Source organism: Camarhynchus parvulus, chromosome 27 (genome assembly GCF_901933205.1).
Source record: "Camarhynchus parvulus chromosome 27, STF_HiC, whole genome shotgun sequence".
Taxonomy (NCBI): Eukaryota; Metazoa; Chordata; class Aves; order Passeriformes; family Thraupidae; genus Camarhynchus; species Camarhynchus parvulus.
The window spans coordinates 3,766,474-3,788,404 of NC_044597.1; the positions used below are offsets into that span (position 1 = coordinate 3,766,474).

General features: G+C 54.3%; 1 protein-coding gene across 4 annotated transcripts in view; it reads right to left on the reverse strand.

The window, feature by feature from the left end:
* Window positions 1-5,018: 5,018 nt before the first annotated feature.
* The window catches only part of CDK12 (cyclin dependent kinase 12), a 29,499-nt gene continuing 12,586 nt past the window's right edge, over window positions 5,019-21,931 (reverse strand). The window contains exons 4-16 of one of the 4 annotated variants that reach the window (XR_004061412.1): window positions 21,457-21,596; window positions 20,459-20,629; window positions 19,557-19,746; window positions 19,134-19,190; window positions 18,537-18,638; window positions 16,868-16,945; window positions 16,015-16,131; window positions 15,268-15,399; window positions 13,484-13,698; window positions 10,547-10,987; window positions 6,751-8,350; window positions 6,580-6,632; window positions 5,019-6,417 (exon numbers count right to left, since the gene is read on the reverse strand). Coding sequence is in view for 2 of the 4 variants with exons in the window: in XM_030966085.1 (XP_030821945.1) it covers window positions 7,671-8,350; window positions 10,547-10,987; window positions 13,484-13,698; window positions 15,268-15,399; window positions 16,015-16,131; window positions 16,868-16,945; window positions 18,537-18,638; window positions 19,134-19,190; window positions 19,557-19,746; window positions 20,459-20,629; window positions 21,457-21,596 (2,323 nt within the window). In the remaining 2 variants the exon portion in view is untranslated. Of the gene's footprint in view, window positions 6,418-6,570; window positions 8,351-9,278; window positions 9,821-10,546; window positions 10,988-13,483; window positions 13,699-15,267; window positions 15,400-16,014; window positions 16,132-16,867; window positions 16,946-18,536; window positions 18,639-19,133; window positions 19,191-19,556; window positions 19,747-20,458; window positions 20,630-21,456; window positions 21,597-21,931 lie in introns of those variants that run through there. The other 3 variants (XR_004061411.1, XM_030966085.1, XM_030966086.1) reach the window with 3 other exon arrangements.

A 21,931-nucleotide genomic window follows, 5' to 3' on the forward strand; every position in this document is an offset into this window, starting at 1 on the left:
CTCATGCCCCGACTGTGCCACCTGGGGTGACATTCTGGGACATGCGGGGACCCTCTGAGCGGGGCTGGCACGGCACGGCCCGGCCGGGACAGGGGGTAGCCGAGGCTGCGCCCTTTCCAGCAGCCGGGCTGGCAGCCGGCGGGCACCGCGGACGGGCTGGCTCCGTGCCCGGCCGGAGGATTAGCCGTGCCATGGATACGGGCTCCGCAGGGAACGCCGTGCTGCAGGCCTGGGGCTCCGCTGGCACGGCAGGGCACGGCACGGCGCGGTGGCATGACACGATACGGTGTGATATAGCACGGTGCAGCCTGGCATCGCCCGGTGTGGCACCGCCCGGCGTGCCAGCCCAGGCAGTGCTCCCCGCCCGTGCCCATCCCGGGGGGCTCCCGCAGCCTCCCCCCGCCCGGGAGGCAGAGAGTTAACGCGGGACCCGCCGCGCTATAAATTTTGCATCGTGCGGGGCTGGGGGGAGCTGGGCGGGAGCCAGGGGCGTCTCTAGGTAACAATAAACACCCGGGCAGGAGCAGCTGGTGCCCCGACCGCCTCTGCATCACAATGCCGGAATCACGCTAATCAACAGCCCGCACCGCGCCCGCACCGCGCCCGCACCGCCCGGGCACTGCCGGGGCACTGCCGGGGCACAACCGAGAGGCTCCGGCCAGGGAGGGGCCTGGCACGGGCAGGGGATGGCCGTGGTGAGGGCCTGGGTCTGCCCATGGGGAGGGTTTGGATGGGGAGGAGGTGGGAGTGGGGAGGGTTTGGCCGTGGTGAGGGTCCAGCTATGGCAAGGGGCTGGGCAGGGCGAGGGGCTGGGCAGGGCGAGGGGCTGGGCAGGGCGAGGGGCTGGGCAGGGTGAGGGGCTGGGCAGGGTGAGGGGCTGGGCAGGGTGAGGGGCTGGGCAGGGCGAGGGGCTGGGCAGGGTGAGGGGCTGGGCAGGGCGAGGGGCTGGCTGTGGTGATGGTCCAGCCATGCTGAGGGCTCTGGAGTGGTGAAGATCGGACCACGGTGAGGATCCAACTATGCTGAGGGTCTGGCCATGGCGAGGGCCACCCCCAGGGCTCACATGCCACCACCAGCAGTCACCAGCGAGAAGGAGCAGTGGCACGGGCCCCTCCTGCTCCTGGCAGAGCATCCAGACGAGATGGGTCTGACCCCTCCAGCCATGGCCGCTGTCAGCGGTGTCACAGGGCACAGGGCCGGGCTCTGGTGACACCACCAAGGCCACCGTGTGCCACCATCACCCTGGCACCACGGTGGCACTGTGGCTGGTTGCCCCAGCACTGGGGAGCCAGCCCAGGGCCACAGCACAGCCAGGCTGGGACCCTCAACACCTTCCTCTCCCCAGCACCTTCCTCTCCCCAACATGTTCCTCTGCCCAACACCTTCCTCTCCCCAGCATCTTCCTCTCCCCCTGATGTGCCCAAGGGCCTGGAGTTTGGCCACCACCTCTCCATGAGCTGGGATCTGTGGGGGCTGTGCCCCCCTGTGATGTGCCCCCCGTTTCTCCGGGCAGGCTGGGGGTGCACGGGGCTGTGGGGACCATGGTGGCCGAGGGGGTCAGTGGCAGCAGTGGCGGCAGAGGGGTTGTGGTGGCCCTGGTGGCTGAGGTGTTTGCCACGGTGGCAGAGGGGTGTGGTGGCAGTGGTGGCCGACGGGGTGTGGTGGCAGTGGTGGCGGCCGTCCCCGCTGGCTGCCGTCTGCATTCCAGCGCAGGAGGCAGATGTGCCACCCCCCAGTGTCACTAAATATTAATGCTGCCCTACATTGTGCCTCGGCACCTGGCACGGGCGAGCCCCGCCGGCCCTCCGGGGCTGGGCAGCTGCCCCGGCACCACCGCCCGGCCGGGCCCCCCCCGGGCTGTGCCAGAAGGTGGGGGGGACACGCCAGACCCAGCTGTGTACCCTCCCCAGAGCCAGGAGGGAGGGACAAAACAACGATGGTGCCACACCGAGAGCACTCACGGCGGGAGGGGCAGAGAGGGGTTGGGAGCCCCCCAGATGCACCCCGTGACCCCTCAGGGATGGTGCCAAGAGCAGATTTGGGGCAGGATTTGCTGGCAAAAGGGAAAAACATCCTGGCCGAGCGCGGCTGAGGACGTGCAGCTCATCACACGAGTGCCAGGCGGCAGCGGGGGTGGCCCCGGCGCCCGCCTTGAGCCCCAGCCAAAAGTCCAGAGCCGAAAAGTAGGGGGTGATTGATGGCAGCGTTTGGCTCGTAAGGGCACCCGGCGGCCCAATCCTCCCGCGGCCCCAATTCCTCCCCTGCCCCTTTTCAGAGATCATGTTGTCTCATGTTGGTCCCAGAGGCGCCATTAATTAAAAATACATCCAATTAAATGGCAGGTGAAAGCGTGCAGGCGCGGCCTCCCCGCGCCTTGGCTCAGCTGCGCCGGTGGCAGCGGGGAGGGCGATGTGCCCGCCCGGAGCGCGGTGCCAGCTCCTGCCAGGGCCCTGTCCCCATCCCGGTGCCCGCTGTCACCCCGCCTGTCCCTCCTCCCACAGGCCGGGTGTGGCAGGTGGCATCTGGTGGCAGGAATGTCCCCAAAATCGAGGCGCGCTGGGCCCTGGCTGGGCAGAGTGGCACAGGAGCGTTGGCACTGCGGGGACAGGGACGCGGGGTGGGTGATGCCCTGGGAGGTGGCACCGGGGGGCACCCGGGGCTGGGGACCCCCCCGGGCCGCGGCGGCTCCGCGTTCTCGCTAATTGGAGCCGCTAACGGCGGGAGCTTCCCGCTCCGGGTGCTGGCAGGAGGCACCAGCTGTGCCACCGCCCGCGCCGCCGCTTTAATCAAGCTGCCGGTGCGAGGGGACAGGGCCAGGTGGCCCCATGGCACGGGGACCGTGTCACCTCCCCCCCATGCCCAAGGAATCCGCGCCCCATCCGTGCCCGCCAAACCCCATCCGTGCCTGTGCTGCCACCCAAAACCCACCCGTGCCCTCAAAATTTTGATGCCAGGGGATGGGAAATGCAGGGTGCCATGGGATGCCGCTGCCCCCATCCTTCCCCCCAAAACTGAATCTCAACACCTCGTCCATCCCCCTTCCCAGGCCGCCAACACCTCCAAGGGTTTTTTGTTGGTTTTTTTTTTGTTTTTTTGGGTGGTTTTATCCTTCTCAGTCCTTTTCTTCTCTCCCCTTTCCAAATGCCAGCGAAAGGTGTGAACGGGTTTTTGGAAGGAAACGTCTAAATTGGATGAAAAACCTTTAATGCCGACAGCCGGAGCAGCTGGAAGGACAAATATAGCCGGAGAGGAGGAGGAGGAGGAGGAGGAGGAGGACGGGGACGCGGTGGGAGGTGGTGGCCGTGCCGAGAGCGACACCTGGTGATAGTCACCCCCCCCCCGGACACGTGTGAACACGCGTGTGCCACCGCAGGTGTGCGCGCACCTTGTCACACGCGTGTCCCCGCCCGGGAGGTGCGAGGCCTTCCCCAGGTGGGAATTCCGACAGAATCCCGTGCGATGAGGGCGGCCCGCGGGGATCTGCTCCATGGGAAGGCCCCGTCCTCCTCCTCCTCCTCCTCTTCTTCCTCACATTCCATCTCCATCCCCGCTCCAAGGATCCTCCGGAATGCGATGGACGGTGCCACCACCGCATCCCCAGCGCCGTGAGGGCATCGCGGGGATGAGGAGGAAGGAGAGCGGTGCCAGATCCCGCATTTCGAGCCCATGGAGCCGGGAAGGGTGGGATGGAGCGGCCAGGAATGTCGGGATGGAGCAGCCGCGGCTCCAACGGGAATGATCCAAGCGGGAAGAGCCGAACGCCGGAGAGATTTACAGCGGGCAGCCCCCCGGCCATTTGGCACGGCAGCTGCTGCCGCCGAGGAAGTTGAACGCCAAAATAAATTAAACGGGATAAAACGGCCTGGTCACCTTTGGATCGGGATGCCGCAGGAGCCGGGGCCACGTGGGGCTTTGTCTGCCGGCAACGGGGAGGGAAAGTGGGATTGGGATTGGGATGGGATTGGGATGGGAGGAAGCTCAGGGTGGCATCGCGTCCCTCCTGAGCCCCCGGAGGCCGGAGGAGCCGCGGGCAGGGAGCAGGAGGGCTGGATTAGGGATCCAGCCGAGTGCACGGGGCCCAGCTGCCCCCTCCATAAATCAGGGGAGCCTCTGGCTGGGCGCTGCGGGCTCGCTCCTGCCTCGCCAGGCACCGGGAAGCGCCCGGCGCCGCCGCCATCCCCCCGCCATCTGCACAGGGATTTTATTTTAAGACGTGTCAGCGCAGGGATCGGAACCAGGCGAAAGGAGAGCGAGAAAGCCGGGGCTGGAACGGGAAAGGGCGGCCGGGCTCGGCGGGGATGGAGGCACGGACACCGAGCCACAGCCCCTCACCTCGGAGGGGCTGTCCCAGTCTCAAGCGGGTGGGAAGGAGATTCTGGGACGGCTCCCACCATCCCAAATTCCTGCCCGATGCACAAAGGCTGGGACAAACCTTCCTGAGTCCTCCAGGAGCCACGGTGGGGGTGGGAGAAGCACAGGGAAAGGGCATGGAAGGGTTGCTGTGGAGGAAGGCAGGATACAGGCACAGCTCCCTTCTCCTGCCCTCATTGCACAATCCATCCCCTGCAGGCACCCTGGGGTCCTCTCCAGCGCCCAGAGGGCTGCCAGGAGCTGGGAGAAGGTTTGGGGCCAAATCTCAACCTCAATCCTTCCCTCTCCCACCTTCCCATCAGCTCTGGGTTTCCTAACCAAACCATGCCCTGCTCAAACCATCCCCTGCTCCAGCTCGGGCATCTCCCACCAACCTTTGAGCAGAGGGAAACCCAGGGCTAATGATGGCTCAGAGCTTAATTAGAGAGTGGAATCTGGGGGCTTGCAGAGGCTGGCAATGCCAAATCCCACCCCTCTCACCAGGAGGGAATAAAAGGCTTTCCAAGGAAAACACAAGTTACCATGTGATTCCAAAGGCTACGGGAAGCAACGGAGCAAAAGGCAACCAAGATACAGTAACAGGAAATATTTAATTTTCCAATCTCCACTTCTCCATTTTTATAAACTGAAAAGAAAAAAGTTTTTTAATATATTACAAAATATCTGTACAGAGACAAAGGTACAACCGAAAAAAGGCGCGCTCGCTCTCCGAAGGAAACTCAGGAGAGGTACAGCAAGAGTCTGACCAGAGGCTTCTCTGCTGGGAACTGCTACAGGGGGAGAATTTGGGATTGAACCCAGAGCCAGCACGGGGGGAAGGAGGGGGGAGCTGTCCTCACTCCCTTGTCTGTAACTGCACCAGTTTAAATCCTCCCAAACGCACAGATCCCACCCAACACCGTGAATCCTTTTGTCTTCCTTGTGCAGAGCATCGGAAAAAAGGTAAAATTAAACAAAAAATAAAATAAAAGGGTGTGGGGAAATAAATGAAAAAGAGGTGATGGAAGCCAGGAGTGGCCCCACAGCCCCCCAGGACCTGGCCAGGCTGGTTCCCCCCCAGACCCCCTGGAAAGCCTCGTGCTGGGACCAGTTAGGAAAAGCCACTGGGAGCCGGGAGTAAGGAGGGGGCTCAGAGAAAGGAATGATGGAATCACCTTCCACAGGAGCCCCGAGGGGCCCTGGGGACAGCTGGCAGCTGCCACGGAGCAGGGAACAGATGCCTGGAATGTCCATCCCTGGCTGGGGCTGGGACAGGGGACAGGAGCCCTCGCTGGCCCCCAGCCCTGCTGCAGGAGATGGAGCTGGGCCAGGGAGGGCTTGGGGAGACCCAGCTGGGAAAGATCACCCTAAACTGGGATTGATGACCCCCAAACTGGGACCAACCACCCCAAACTGGGATTGATGACCCCCGAACTGGGACCAACCACCCCAAACTGGGGCCTCAAAGCCAGTGTGACACCAGCATGGGGAGCGGGAGGTCGAGGAGGGCTCGGCTCGTTCCCGGCAGATTTCCTGGGAATGTGCCAGTTTGGAGAGACAATAAATAGGCACCAGCTTCCTAAGAGGATTCAGCATAGGAACAAGACTTTTCCTTCCAAAGAGGATGGGATTGGGAAGAAAAAAATCAGCAGCAGCAGCAGCTCCATGGCAGCCTGGAGCTGGTGCCAGGAAAATGGGAAATAGAGAAATTAACCCCCCCTAAAGCCCCTCGCTGGGTTCAGTGCACTCTGTGTCTCACAGAACTTCTCTTTTTTTCTCTCTGCACATCAGGCATGAACTAAGTTAAAATAAAAAAAAATCATCAAGCCAACAAAAAAAAAAATTCCCAAACCCTACAAATTTCCAGTGGGAATTCTGCAAACAGCATTGCTCCTCAGTGCTGGGAGCCACCGGTCCCTGCATATCACCAGCAAATAAAAATAAAAAATATATCTATATATTTAATTTCTCTCCCTTCTTTCCTCCCACGGCAAAGCTGGGTAAGGCAGGATCTCCCCAGGTGGAGAAGCATCACCTATTCAGGTGCATTTATTTAAATTTATCTCTCTGTATAAAAAAGAAATTAAATCCTGTTAGTAGCAAGAAGGTCTCTCGGTCCACCCCAAAATTACCCTCCCCTTTAACACTCCAGAACTGTTGGCTCTAAAATTAAATGTTTTCCATAGGAAAGGCCTACTTGGGAAAAAAAAAAAGCTGATAAATAGGTACCTTTGTTTTATTCGTCTCTTTTTAAGTCTCATTGAAATGAACAGCGCAAGGGTCTGTGGGAGGAGAAAATCCATCGTAAATACTTCCTTGACAACAACAAAAATAGAAATATGCTCATGGAAATGACACAGGAACACCTGGAAAACCTCAAAGGGCTGAGATGTGACTGACCTCGGCAGGATGGGCAGCACTGGCCCAGGATTCCGGGGACAAATCACTCCCATCTGCTGGCAAATCCCACCAGATGTTGGGATTTTTGTTTCCTCTTTTTTTAATTCTTGAAGGGTTCTGAAAGTTACAAATGGCAGAAATCCCTGGTTTTCAGGGAGGTGTTCTCCTCGGCTCATAAAAAGAAATTAAAATAAAAGACAAAAAAAAAAAAAAAAAAAAAAAAAGAAAAAGACAATTCCCACTGCCAAGTTACAGCAGGAGGGATCCAACACCCAGAGACCCTTCCCAAAAATCAATGTACTAAGGCTGCTGTCACAGGGGACAGGACTGGCCCTGGAGCAGAGGGAAAACTGGATACTTTATGGAAAAAAAAGCAACATCAGATAAATCAAACACAACCAGTGTCACATGCCAGGTCCCCGTGCTGGGATAACCCATCCAGGTGCCTCTGCATCGATAAATTCCCCTTTTCATTTGTTCTTTCATTTTTTTTTTTTCTTAAGGAAATGGGGAAAACAAACAAAACAACAACAATAAAAATAAAACCGCTTTGGGAAGCAGCCTCCCCCCAGCCCTCCCTGACCCACGGGCAAACTCCAGTGCCCAGCTTGGGGTAACAGCATTTTAAAAATTCCTTCTTCCTTCCATTCCCACTTTTCCATCAATCCCCCTCTCTCCTGGCTCAGTTTGCTGCGGGGTTGGGATTATTTTTGTCACTAACCAAGCAGGGGAGGCCAGTGGGGACCCTCTGGCATCTCCTGAGCGAGGGAGGGATGCCCAGGGAGCTCTGCAGCAGCTGAAATGCGGACGAGACCTTGCTCTGGCCAAAAACAAAAAAAAAATTAAAAAAATTAAAATGAAAAAAAAATCAAGTCCTGTGGCTAAAGGAGAGGAGAGGCAAGGGGGCCATCCCAGGAATGTCAGTAGGGAACCCCCCGGCCCCGGCCCCCCCGTGGAGGCACTCGGCCAGGCCCTCGGAATGTCTTCCCATAGGAAGACGGCGCCTGGGTTGGGGCACCCCAGCTGTGACCTGTTCCTGCCCCACTGGAACCGCCCGTTCCCGGCCCCAGCTCGCTGTAACTCTGCATTTTGGCCTCTGGATGTAGCAGCGCGTTGTTGTTGCTCCCCTCGGATTTGCCGAACGCGTGGATGCCGCCCACGGGGACTCTGGCGAAGCGCAGGTCCTGGTCCCCGGGGAACTGCACCGAGCCCGTGCCCTGGTAGCTGCTGCTCTCCCCGAGGTGGCTCACGGAGCCCAAGAAGGTCCTGCTTTTCCCCAAGGCTTGGGCAGAAGGAGGTTCTAGCAGAGTCTGGCCCGGATTATTGAGCTCCTCGGCACCGAATCCCCCCTCGGAGCTGTCGGTGCTGTAAGTCCTGCCGGGCTGCGAGCGGCCGTAGTCCGGGGCCGGCGGCTCCTGCGAGGCGAGGCCGAGCGGCTCCGGGTCGGGCTGGGAAAGGAGCTGGAGCAGCGCAGCCGTCACGGCCGGGTTCAACTCCTGGGCTGCTCCGGAGAGATCCCCTTCGGCCACGGGAGGAGGCGGCGGCGGTCCGGGGGGCTCGGGGGGTCTCTTCTCTGGTGGGACAATGCCAGGAGGACACGCTGTGGAAGGGTGACTTCTTTTAAACACCGTTTCAAACAGACACAAAGACATTTCTAAGCAAATCAAAACCGATCCCTGCCGAGGCCGCCCGCTCTGGGATGCTCTGGGAAGAGGCGGAGGGAAGAGTTTGAACTGGCCGGCTGGGAGATCAACGTTCATTAACAATGTTCATTAACGCTTTCGCCCCGGCCCCCGCGCACCCAACTGGCCGGCAGCAGCTGTCCTAACACCTGGGCAGCCGTGCAGGGAATTCCCGCTGCCGGATCAAAGGCTAATTCCGAGCAGGAGGCAGATGTGGAGCCACACGCCAGCCCCACGCTCCCCGCGGGCAGCGGCACCGCCCGGCTCCGGCTCCAGGGGCGGCGTGGCCGGGATGTGCAGCCTTGCACAAACACAAACCCGAGCCCAGCACACTCCCGAGTGCCCCCTCAGCACAGCGGGGCACCCGGTCCTGCCCCCTCCCACCCACCCACCCACAGCAGCCCTGCCGCCAACAGAGTCCAGAACAAGCTCGCCCCCCGAATATTTGCATGAGCAGACTGTCCTGAGCACGAGAAAATCCTTCTGCTTCCTCCCCCCTGCCCCTTCACGCCTGATTTCCTCCCAAATCAGGGTTTGTTTCCTTCCTGGAAGAAGAAAGCTTCGTCACCCCCAGCCCCCCCTGCTCTGTGAGGCCGAGGAAGCACAAAGGAGGTGGGAGAGGGAGCAGAGCCCTCCCCTGAGGCAGTGCCACCACGGCCGCAGGTGACACCACGGCAGGGAGGGGACACGACCTGCTCCCCTCCCGAAACCAGCCCTGCCTCCTTCTGGAGCAACACACCTGAGCTGCCTCCTCTCCCTCGCCCACGGGGGAAGGAATTACTGGCGATGGCAGAGCCCACGGACAACCTTGTTGGAATCACATCCTCAAATCATTGGCAAAACTGGTTATTAAAAAGGTCAAACTTTATTGTGAAAACCAGTAGTCTTCCAGGACCACCCCTCCACCCGTATCCGTCAGTCCACTTTGAAAACTAGATTGTATTGAAATCCAGAAAAATAAAACATCAACGGGGAAAAAAACCGAAACAAAACAAAACAAAAAAAAAAACAAACCCCAAAAACAATCTTCAGGTAAAATTTGTAAAGCCAAGCTGATCTGGGGGACAGCAAATCATTCCAAAGAATTATCAACAGAGAACAACGGCATCGAATTCCATCTGCTCTACAGTAACCTAGTTATCTTCCAGGACTAGGGCAACAACAACAAAAAAAAAAAAAAAAAAAAAAGAGGAGAAAAAAAAAAGAAAAAAAGAAAAAAAAAGCACGATCACAACTGGCTCGTGGTGGGCGGGTGTTGAAGGCACGAGAACACAGCACGTTCAGCTACATTGCAGGAGGTGGGATCGGGCCAAAACAGGCTCCCCGGAGAGTCTGAGACAAACTCAGGAGGCGCTTCTACAATTTGGTGAGGTCGTCACAGGCTGTTGCTAATAAATTCAAAAAATCAACAGAAACAAAAAAAAAAAGACATGGAGACATTTACACTCACCTTTGGAAAGGAAATCCAAGAATCCAAGAGCTCACTGACACAAGCAGGGTGTTTTAAACTCGTTTGGTTCAGTTTCAGGGCTCAAAAATCAGCTCCAGGTAGAACCAGGCACTTGTAGATGCTCAGGTTTTACCCACACAGCTGCCACTATCCCTCCCTTCAGCACTCACCACTATTTCAGCTCTTTAAAATCATCTCTGCAGTTTTATTTATTCTTTTTAAGAGGGCACAGAGGGGATGGTGAAAAAGAGCTGGGAAAAAATGCAGAGATGCAGCAGCAACCTGTGCAAAAAACCTCCCCGGATGTGCAAACTGATTGCTGGGGGGTTTGAGGAACAACTGACCCTCCAAACTTCCCTTACACTTTTGGACAAACCCCAAAACCTCCAATTCACCTGCACTGGCCCACTCCCAGTGGAGCACTCATGGATTTTGGGGTAATATTTGCCTGTTTGGGCTGTTTAGAGCTGTTCAACCTCCTGAGCAGTCCAGCACTTACCGCAGGGAGGGGAGTCAGGGTCTTTCCTCCTGATGTCCAACCACATCCTACCCCCTTCCCTCCTCCCATCCACTCCCCTGCTGCTTCTCTCCCAACACTCCAAGCTCTCATTCCTGGCTGCAGCACTCTCTGGGATGCTCCCAGCCAGGTGTGTTTCTCATTTACCTGTGCTCTCCTCGGGATGCCTCGTCGGGGTTTTCCTGGAGCCCCGCTGCTCGCTGCTCTTCTCCCCGTTGCTCTCCTCCAGGGTTATCCCAGGCTCCTGGCTCTTCATCAGCTGACTCAGCAGAACTGCCAGCACGTTCTGCATGTCTCCCTGAGCGCTGGCTGCCTCCGGAGTCTGCTGCTCCTCCTGCACCTCTGCAGGCGGCTCCTCGGCCGCTTCCTCCGCCGCCGCCGCTGGGGGCTCGTGGTGCTGCGCCGTGGCCTCGGTCAGGGCCGTGATGGACTGGTTGAGAGCCTCCAGCTGCTGCTGCATCTCGGGGTTGGAGTGCACGTTGAGCAGCTGGGCCATCTGGGGCACGCTCAGGTCGGTCTGGCTCTGCAGCAGGTTCAGGAGCACGGCCAGCTCGCTCTGGTTCAGCTGCTGGGTGATGTCGCCCAGGCCTGCGGGACACACGGGGGAGTGGCAGTGGGGAGGTGAGGGGTGGGATTTTGGTATTGCACAAAGGTGATGAACAGCCCTTCCCCATGTCCCACAGCCAGGAACAGCCCTTCCCCACAGCCAGGAACAGCCTTTACCCATATCCCACAGCCATGATCCACATCCCACAGCCAGGAACAGCCCTTACCCACATCCCAGAGCCAGGAACAGGCCTTCCCCACATCCCATAGCCAGGAACAGGCCTTCCCCACATCCCAGAGCCAGGAACAGGCCTTCCCCACATCCCACAGCCAGGAACAGGCCTTCCCCACATCCCAGAGCCAGGAACAGGCCTTCCCCACATCCCACAGCCAGGAACAGGCCTTCCCCACATCCCAGAGCCAGGAACAGGCCTTCCCCACATCCCACAGCCAGGAACAGGCCTTCCCCACATCCCACAGCCAGGAACAGCCCTTCCTCACATCCCAGAGCCACGATCCACACCCCACAGCCACGATCTGAATCCCACAGCCAGGAATACCTGTTTCCCACAGCCATGATCCACATCACGCAGCAATGAACACCCTTTTTTCATGTCCCATAGCAAGGAACATCACTTCCCCATGTCCCAGAGCCATGATCTACATCCCACAGCAATAAATACCCCTTCTTCACATGCCATAGCCAGGAACAACCCTTCTCCATGTCCTAGATCCACACGTGTCAGCATCTCTTCCCCATAACCCACAGCCAGGAACACCTGCTCCCCACATCCCACAGCCATGATCCACATCCCCTAGCAATGAACACCCCTTCTGCATGTCCCACAGCAAGGGACATCCTTTCTCCATGTCCCACAGCACTGAACACCCCTTTTCCATGTCCCACAGCAAGGGACATCCCCTCTCCACATCCCGCAGCACTGAACATCCCACAGCACCGAATGTCCCTTTTCTACATCCCACAGCCAAGAACTCTCCTTCTCCACATCCCACAGCACTGCAGACCCCTTCCCCACATCCCACAGCACTTGATCAGCCCCTGTTTGTGTCCCCAGGCTGGGGGAAGGCAGGGATGCTCCAGGAGGAGGATTTTGGGATGCGGTGCCCGCTCCGGTGGCACGGCAGCAGCACCCCGTGGTACTGCACACACACTGCACCCACAGAGCTGCTGCTGCACTGCCCCCAGCCCTCCCCAAAACCTCAGAACACCTGGCTGCTGCTCACCATCAGCTCAGCCAAGCCTAACTGCCCCATTCCTGGCTTTGGGCAGCCCAAGGATACCAGGCTACGGCAGGGGGACGAGGGGGCAATGGATGAGGATGGCAATGGAAGCCCAGACCCCACAGCAGGGCAATCACAGCCTGGCCTCTCCTGAGATCCCCACAGACCCAAATCACTCCCTCCTGCGCTGGGAAGGTTTCCCAGGATGGAGCTGAGCTGCTCTTTGGGATGCAGGAAGGGCGTGTTCCCTGACGCAGCACAAGGAATTAGGTCAAGCAGAAGGCAATTCCTTGCTGGGAGCTGGCCTGGGATCACAGGACTCTGTCCTGACCTGCAAGGATACAGGTTATCCTAAAATACATCCTGGGAGTGGCACCACCTCCCTTCACAGCCCAATGACAAGTGACAAGGGTGTCCCTTCACACTGACAGTGACGCTGGAACTTTTTGGGAATAAGGGTGGCAAGGCTTTGGTTTCAGCAGCTTAAAATGGAGCTTCTCTTGCTGGTAGGCAATGGAGAAGGGGACATTCTTTTCCCAGCTGTTTGTTAATCGAAGCACCACCTTTTGTCCATCTGCCATGTTTCACTGAACACATGGATTGTGCATTCCCTGGAGCAAGAACTGTCTTCCTCGTTACTTGTCAGCACAGCACTGGGCACAAAGGAAGCCTTAGCCCATATCTGGGTTTTTCTAAGGCTTCTACAGAACAATCAGGGCAGCTTTGTGTAAATCCACATTCCTCCCTTCCAACTATTTGCTGGGCACAGGGGGTTTGGTCACTGCTTGGAACAGTGCACAAGTCCAGGTCCTGCCAGTCTGGATGACCTTTTCTGCAGCAAAGTGCAATAATGTTCATTTTTGCCCACCAGCCTGACACTTCCCACCCCTAATCTTCATATAATTTATCAACAAGATCAAACTTCAGCTCATTTGCACACCCTGGACGTGGCTCCACCTTCCAGCCTATGATTCCTATGATTTGTTTCTCCACTGGCTGAAGTGACTCAAGGACTCCTTTCATCAGTCAGCCTCTTTTAGAACTAATAACACAGCTCAGAACAAATTCACAGTCAGCTCATCAGTGACTTCTGAAGACCAGACAGAACCTTCTGCCTTTTCACAGCAGAGAGAGGAGAAAAAAAAATAAAAGAAATGAGGACAGGAAGAGCCTGGAATGCCCTTTCTGCAGAATTAGAGGTGAAAGAACCAGACTGGCTAAAAAACAAACCCAAACCTCCCACACCCAAGGAAGGAACGCACCAGGAGCCTTTTCCACACCCAGGTGGGCACTGACCTACTGCATCTGCAGCACCAGGCTCTGCTTTGAGCTGGGCAGGCTGGGGGGGCACAGGACTGCTGTTGTTTTTCACAGTGTCTGTGCTTGGAACAGAGGTAGTTTCTTTCCGAGAAACTTTTGATACCGGAGGCTCCTCCACGGCCATCCCGCTCTGCCGCTGCCGCCGCCGCTTCTTGCTCCACAGCTCGTGGCAATCCTGCCAGTGGGGGAGGCTGCAAGACAGGCAAAAACATGGCAGGGAAACCAAGGTAATCCTCAAAACCCACAGGAAGCCCTCAGCACAGAGAGTGTTGCCCCTGGATCGCTGGAAGTGGCCAAGGGCAGTTTGGATGGGGTTTGGAGCCACCCTGGGATGGTGGGAGGTGACCCTGCCCAAGGACCCTTCCCACCCAGACCACTGCAGGATGTAATTTTGTAGATCCATGTAATGTTGTTCCATTTTTACAGATGAGAAATGGACTCAGGAAGGGATTTTGGGAAGAAATTCCTCCCTGTGAGGGTGTTGAAGGGCTGGAATGGATTTCCCAGAGAAGCTGGGAGGTGTCCAGAAGCCAGTAGGGAAACCAAGGGAATCCTCAAAACCCACAGGAAGCCCTCAGCACAGATGGTATTGCCCCTGTGGTTGCCCCTGGATCGCTGGAAGTGGCCAAGGGCAGCTTGGATGGGGTTTGGAGCCACCCTGGGATGGTGGGAGGTGTCCCTGCCCATGGCAGGGGTGGCACTGGGTGAGATTTAAGGTCCCTTCCCACCCAAACCACTGCAGGATGCAATCCTGTAGATCCATGTAATGTTGTTCCACTTTTACAGATGGAGAAATGGACTCAGGAAGGGATTTTGGGAAGAAATTCCTCCCTGTGAAGTTGCTGAAGGGCTGGAATGGATTTCCCAGAGAAGCTGGTAAGTGTCCAGTGCCAGGTTGGATAGTGAAAGATGTCCCTGCCCATGGCAGGGGTGGCACTGGGTGGGATTTAAGGTCCCTTCCCACCCAAACCATTGCAGGATGCAACTTTGTAGATCCATGTAATGTTGTTCCACTTTTATAGATGGAGAAATGGATTCATGAAGGGATTTTGGGAAGAAATTCCTCCCTGGGATAGTGAAAGATGTCCCTGCCCATGGCAGGGGTGGGACTGGATGAGTTTTAAGTTCCCTTCCAACCAAACCATCGTGGGATTCCATGATCCCTGACTGCAGCCAGGCCTCCACAGGAAGGGGCAGGTCCTAAAGCCAGCAAAGGCAGTGTAAAAATCATTTACTTTGAATGGGATCTGATCCCTGAACGTGCTGGGATCTCACAAAACCAGTGGCTGCACCGAGCTCTGGGAGTGTTAGGAAAGGCCCTTCCTTGAGAAGCATTGAAGGAAACATGGATCTCCAGAGCTGTGGCTGCATTATCACACAAACCACTCATAGTTTTATCATCTGCTGATTGGAGCAGGAGAAAATTGAGTGATGCTGCTCAACCCTGGCAGTCAATTAACACACAGCCTCAATTAGGCCTGAGCAGTTCTCCATGGCAGAGACAGGGCTGTGCTACATCTACTCCTGCACATTTTCCAGCAGAGCTTTAGAGCATCTTACAAACATTAAGCTGGGCTTTATAAACCCAGCCTGACATCAGGCAGAAAAAACCAACAGCACAGGAAAAGCCATTTGCTCAACCACACGACCAAATACAAGGCCAGAGTCAAAAGAAGAACCCAGAAATCCTAATTTTGACTGAAAAGAACACCATGTCTCCATCCCAAAGCTCGCAGAGGGGGATGGCAGCTGGGACTTACTCTGGAGGTGCCATTTTGCTGAGGTCAACGTCCTTCAGGAAGTCACTGTGCAGGGCCTGCTCTGCTGTGCAGCGTTTGCCAGGGTCCAGCGTCAGCATGTGGTCCAGCAGGTCCAGGGCAGAGGAGGGAATGCTGTGGGGAGAGTGGGAAACATGGATGAGATCATGGAAAATGCGTGGAAAAGCTCAGTGGCAGGAGGACACCTCAGGTCTAAGGGGAATGCACAGAGCCAGAGTTCATTGCAGCCCAAAGGCAGCAGCAGGGCAGGAATCAGGGGTGGGGAGTGGCTGGAGCTGTGCCTGGGAGGTTCAGGCTGGGTTTTGGGAAAGGTTTCTCCCCCCAGAGGGTGCTCAGGGAATGGGCATGGCCTCGAGGCTGCCAGAGCTCCAGGAGTGTTTGGACAACTCTCTCAGGGACAGGGTGGGATTTCTGGGGTTCTGTGCAGGGTCAGGAGCTGCACTGGATGATCCCTGTGGGTCCCCTCATAAATGGCAAAATACAGAGTGGGAATATCATAGAATATATTATATGAAATATCATATATTCCATGATATTTCCACTCTATATTTTGCCATTTATGAGAAGCACCTCTACCATAACTCCCACAAGATTATCCCACAGCCAAACCCTACAAAACATCCCCCTGAAGATGCCACACTCCCAGGAGAGCAGTCCCCAGCCCCAGGGAAGCTCTCTGGAGGAGGATGAGGTGCTGGGAGAGGGGACAGGGAGCCCAGCCCGACTCACAAGGAGAACTCCTCGCGCAGGCGCCGCCGGTATTGCTTCTTGGGCTTCATAGTGTTGAAGTAGGGCAGCTTGATCACATCTGGCCACACAGCTGGGCAGGGGCTCCCACAGAGCCGGCTGGCGAGCAGGGAAGCACAGTCAGCCAGGTGGGACTCACAGAATTCCAGAATTCACAGAGTCACAGGATTGGAAGAGATGTCCAAGCATCAAGTCCCACCCAGCCCCAACACTTCAACTCAGCCCTGGCACCCAGTGCCACATCCAGGCTTTGTTAAACACACCCAGGGATGGTGACTCCATCACCTCCCCAGTCCCAAAATTCTCAGAATTCACAGAATGACCAGGCTGGAAGAGATCTCCAAGAACATCAAGTCCAAACCAGCCCTAACACCTCAACTCAGGCCTGGCACCCAGTGCCAATCCAGTATTTTTACAATGGTGAGGCTGTGGAAGAGGTTGTCCAGAGAAGCTGTGGACTTGATACCCCTGGAGGTGTCCAAGGCCAGGCTGGACAGGGCTTGGAGCACCCTGGGACAGGGGAAGGTGTCCCTGCCATGGCAGGGGTGGCACTGGATGGGATTTAAGGTCCCTTCCAGGATTAAAACTTCCAGTGTGAGAATTAATTCAGGTTGGTGATTTTTGCACTCAGCAAACAGCAAGGTTTACATGAGGCTACATAAATCAGCAACCACACACCTGATGTAGGTGTGGACACCTGATTATTCCCATTTTTTATTCCTGGCTCTGTTCTCCAGGCAGATTAGAGAACAAGGGCTCCTCTAACTCACTGCCTGTGTGCACGAGCAGCTCCTGCAGCACCTCCCCTCACAGACATGAGTGTGCAAAGCTTTACCTGATTAATTCAAGCTGAGCCAGTTCCAGATTGGCTTGAAAAATAGGCTTCTTTGTAAACAGTTCCCCGAGGATACAGCTGGAAGGAGGAAAAGCAAGAGGTCACGACAGCGAACCCTGGGGACGAGCGTCTGAACACGGCAGCGTTTGTGCTTTGCCTGAGGAGAGGGATTTGCATCAGGGCTTGTAGTGACAAAGTGACCTGTGTGTACAGAGTGCCCAGCCCTGGGCTCCTGGGAATCACCTCCTGCAAGTGGCTGCTCCTGCAGGAAGCCCCTGACACGTTAACTCTTTGCAGGGAAAGGAGGAGGTGCCAATGTGACAAGAGCACAGAGCTCTCATTTCCTCCAGGTTCAGCTTTTGTTTGGATTTTCAATTTCTCTCTGCTGGTCCAAGCTATCAGGGCAAGCAGAGGAGATGGATTTGTGCACACAGAGGACAGAGGGAGCACCTCTGATTCTTGCAGCCCTCAGCATCTCTCCTTCAATCAGCAATCAGTGCCAGAAGTAGGTGAGCGGATACAGGCACCTGGCTGGAATGGGAACTGAGCACCAACTGGGCCTCACAGTCAGTAATTACAATTAATTATTAATTTTCCCAAGCTGTCTTTGTGTTATAAACCCTGCTGAAGTTGAGCTGGGAACATCCCCGTGGGAAGTGCACACTGTGGGGAATCCAGCCTTGGTTCTGCTGGTGAATCCTTCAGTCTTTGCTTCTGAATCATTTGGAAAAATGTTCCACCTTTGTGGCTGAACTGCCCTGACTCCTGTTCCTCAGGCCTTCTGTACTACTGAAACTTCTTGAAACCTGAAATATCTACTTAAAAATGTTTTAACTGAAAAAAAAAATATAGCGGCAAACAGCAACTTTAAAAGTTTAAGAGAAGAATTTGCTAAAAAAACACTTTGAAGGAGTGAGCAGCACAGGGCAAATGTGTCACCCCTCTTGATCTCAAGGGCACATCAATATCAGGTTGGTTTGCATTTTAAATAGTGAAAATTCAGTTCTTTACCCTTTCTCATTTCAAATCCAAGGAAACCCTCATTCTAGAAGTTTTTCCTAAGTGGTTTTGATGAGGGGACACAACCCTGTCCCTCACAGCACAGAAATATTCCTCTGTCCTCCTAACATCCTGCATGGATGGGACAGATCCGGCTGTGGGAATTGCACAAATCAAGGAGGAGCTGCTATGGATTTTAAATAGTGAAAATTCAGTTCTTTGCTCTTTCTCATTTCAAACCCAATGAGGAAAACCTCATTCTAGGAGTTTTTCCTATGTGATTTCAATGAGGGGACACAACCCTGTCCCTCACAGCACTGTGAAATATTCCTGCCTCCTCCTAAAACCCTGCATGGATGGGACAGATCCAGCTGTGGGAATTGCACAAATCAAGCAGGAGCTGCTACGGATTTTAAATAGTGAAAATTCTGTTCTTTGCCCTTTCTCATTTCAAACCCAAGGAAAACCTCATTCTAGGAGTTTTTCCTAAGTGGTTTTAACCACCACACCCCTGTCCCACAGCACAGCACTGTGAAATATTCCTGCCTCCTCCTAAAACCCTGCATGGATGGGACAGATCCAGCTGTGGGAACTGGCACAAATCAAGGAGCAGCTGCCATGGGAGTGCTCAGGAGCTGGCAGCAGAGGCAGGGGAGGCAGCAGGACTCACCCACAGCTCCACACATCAATGGCAGGGGTGTAACGCTCCTCCCCGAGCAGCAGTTCTGGGGGTCGGTACCACAACGTGATGACTTTGTTGGTGTAGGGACGGCTGCAAAGCAAAAAAAACCCACAAATAAAAACTCATCCCAAGAGCCACAAAAGCCTGAAAATTGCTTGATTTTATTTCCCAGCTGCACTTACACCTGTTGGTGGCAGCAGGGGGGGGTTTTAAGTGTCTGCACTTCTGAGTTAAAAACAGCTGAGGAGGTACCAGCAATGGATTTCACAGGAATCAGGATTTTTGTAGGTACTCAAGAATAAAAATCCCTGACCCTCAGCAGGCTGCCATCACTGAATGGTGACTGAGCTTGGAGCAAAACTCACTCCAGGGTAGGTCAAAGGCAAACAGAGCAGTTCTGGCTCCTTCTGAGCTGCTCTTCTAATGAAAATTTATTAATACCAACCAGGAGTGTATCTGTCCAACAGCTGGAGCTGGATGCTACCACTAAAAATGATTTGTCAGGACTTCCAAGTGAGGGATTGTGTGGATAACTAAGAAGGAAGAAGCTCATCCCACCCAGATAAACCCTTTCCCCCTTCTCACCTCTCCTCCGAGCTGTAGAGTCGGGCGAGCCCAAAATCTGCAAGTTTGATCTGCCCACTGAAAGACAAAAAACCAGCCCCTGGTTTAAATCACAGTTAAAACACAGAATTATGGAATGCATTGAGCTGTCAGGGACCCATCAGAACCCAACTCCTACTTAAACCTCAGTTAAAGGGTGAGGGAAACCCCTCAGTGCAGCAGAAAAGCTTCACAAAGCCACAGGAGTTAGTGCTGGATATGCCAGGCTTAATTCTCCACTTCAAAGAAATACAAAGTCAAAAAAAACCCCAAAACTCAATAATTCAGTGTCATCTTCTCACAAACCCTTCCCACAAACAGGCCCATGTCCCAGAGAATTTTTTTAGCTGGATATTGAGACATTTGGCTGTAATTATGGACAAGATTCTTGTACAAGTTGGTCACCTGTTGTTCAATAAGATGTTGGAGCACTTGATGTCTCGATGAAGGAAATTCTTTTTGTGACAGTAATCCAGACCCTCCATTAACTGTTTCATGAAAGACTTGATATGGTCCTCTGAGAAATGTACCAAGCCAGATTCTAGCAGCCCCATTAGGTCATGGTCCATGTACTCAAACACAAGGTAAAAGGCACCTGGGAAAATAAACCACAGAAATGGTTGAAAACAACAGGAGAGACACAAAAAAGAGGAGGAATGAAAAGAGATTAAATTGTTGAAAGAGTCTTTGTTGTGCATAATTCTGCTGGAGTTGTTTTTTTTAACAGTCCTTTGCTGTTTTGGGCTTACTGGGTGTCCTTTTCCTTCAAGAGGTAAAAAAGCCCCAAAACAACAAAGTAGCCTCACCAAGCTGAGATCTGAAACTAAATAACACTCAAAACAAATTCCTCTGAAGTCCTGGCCACATTTACCTTCATGCTTTGGTTATTTTCTAACAAGAAAGTTTGTTGAAGGATTACTATGCATGGTTTGAACTGTTTCCTTCTCTCTCCTGGAAGAGAAGGTCCCAAACCAGAGCCAGTGGGATGCTAAAACTCTTTTTCCACATTGACTGAGGACAAAGAACTTTTCACACTACTACTAAGTTTGTTAGCACTAATCAGTGTTAAAAGTAACCCTGTAAAGGCTTTTTTTTAAAGACTGCTCTCCTGTGACTCTGCAGGAATGCAATCAACTCACTCCAACTGGAACCAGTCCTCTGAGGCGAGCTCAAAGCCAGACCCAACCTCGCTGGAACCGCAGGAGGAACACAAAGAAACAAACCCACCCCAGAGCAGAGTTAACACTAAAGCAAGGAGCTGCATCACATCTGTGGTGAATAGAAACCACCTCTGCAGCCAGCTGTACCTTTGTCCTTCTTGAAATCCAGTGCATCTTGTTTGTCTGTGACGATCTCCTTCATGTTGACCACGCTGCGGTGGATGAGCTGCCGCAGGATTTTGATCTCACGGATGGCCGTGATGGGGAATCCTTCCTTCTCATTGTCCAGGCGCACCTTCTTCAGAGCCACCAGCTCACCTGCATGCCACAGAGGGGCACAGCCTGCTCACCTGCACCCCCAAGGGAGTTGGGAGCAGCTCCAAGCAGGGAAAATGCCCACTAAGGGACCTCCTTGCTCATTTTAGTTCTATCGCTCTGCTAGGAGCTCTCACCTGACACCTGTGCTTTTCCTAGAGAAACGGATTTGTAGAGCCTTATAAATAACACCAGATACTTTGGAGAAATGGAACTAGGAAAGATGCATTGTAGTAGGAGCCACAAAGAGTAATTTTAGATGACTGGCTTTAAGACATTTGCAGTATGGTGTGGTAAAAGCTGATAAGCCAAGAAATGCTTCTACTATATTGTAATATGCTTCTACTACTGGATTGGAATGCACTTCTACTACTGGATTGTAATTAAGAAATATTTGGCTTCTGATTGTGATGGTGTGAATCATAACATCTGTGACTGAGAATAGAATAAAAGTTTTTAAAACATCTCTCACTTGCTCCATCTCTGGGTCAGAAAATCTAACACTGCTGCACCACAAAGTGGGAACAGAAGTTTACATTAGAATTTCCCAAGTTGTGCTGCAATAAAATCTGATCATTTAAAAAGCAGGGGTTCAGCTGGCACGTGTGGCCGCCACAATCTTCTGCCCAGGCATCAAACCACACCCCAGGGCACAGGATCTCACCAGCAGAGCAGGAACCTGGGCACTGAACTCAAAATTCCAGAGCTGCTGCTCTGCTGCCCCTTTCGGAAAACACCCGATGGAAGCACCGGAGTCACTTGTGACCCTGCAGGAATTTATCACTGTGTGAGCACAAATCCAGAGTGGATTTACCTGGAGCCATGCTCACCTGTGTCCTTGTCCTTGGCTTTGTAGACCTGCCCGTAGGTCCCTTCTCCGATGATGCCGATGATGTCGAACTTGTCCACGCAGCGCTTGCCCCAGTCGCTCTCCGTCTGCCTCCTCTCCCCATAGCGAGGACAACAGATTCTGCAGGGAGGGAAGAGCTCTGTGAGACACCTGAGGGCTCCAGTTCAGTGCCACCCCACCAAAAAACCACCTGCTTGATTGGGCTAATCCATAAAATACAGCAGCAAAGTTCAGGCGTGTTGGCGTTGCACTCCCAGAATTGGAATTTTTATTTTAATGGATTTTTGGTGTATAACCCCAACTACACTCAATACAGAAATATTACCCTGGAGGGCTCCAGCTCAGTGCCACCCCACCAAAAAAACACCTGCTCAACTGGGTTAATCCCTAAAACACAACAGCAAAGCTCAGGCATGTTGGCGTTGCATTCCCAGAATTGGAATTTTTATTTTAAT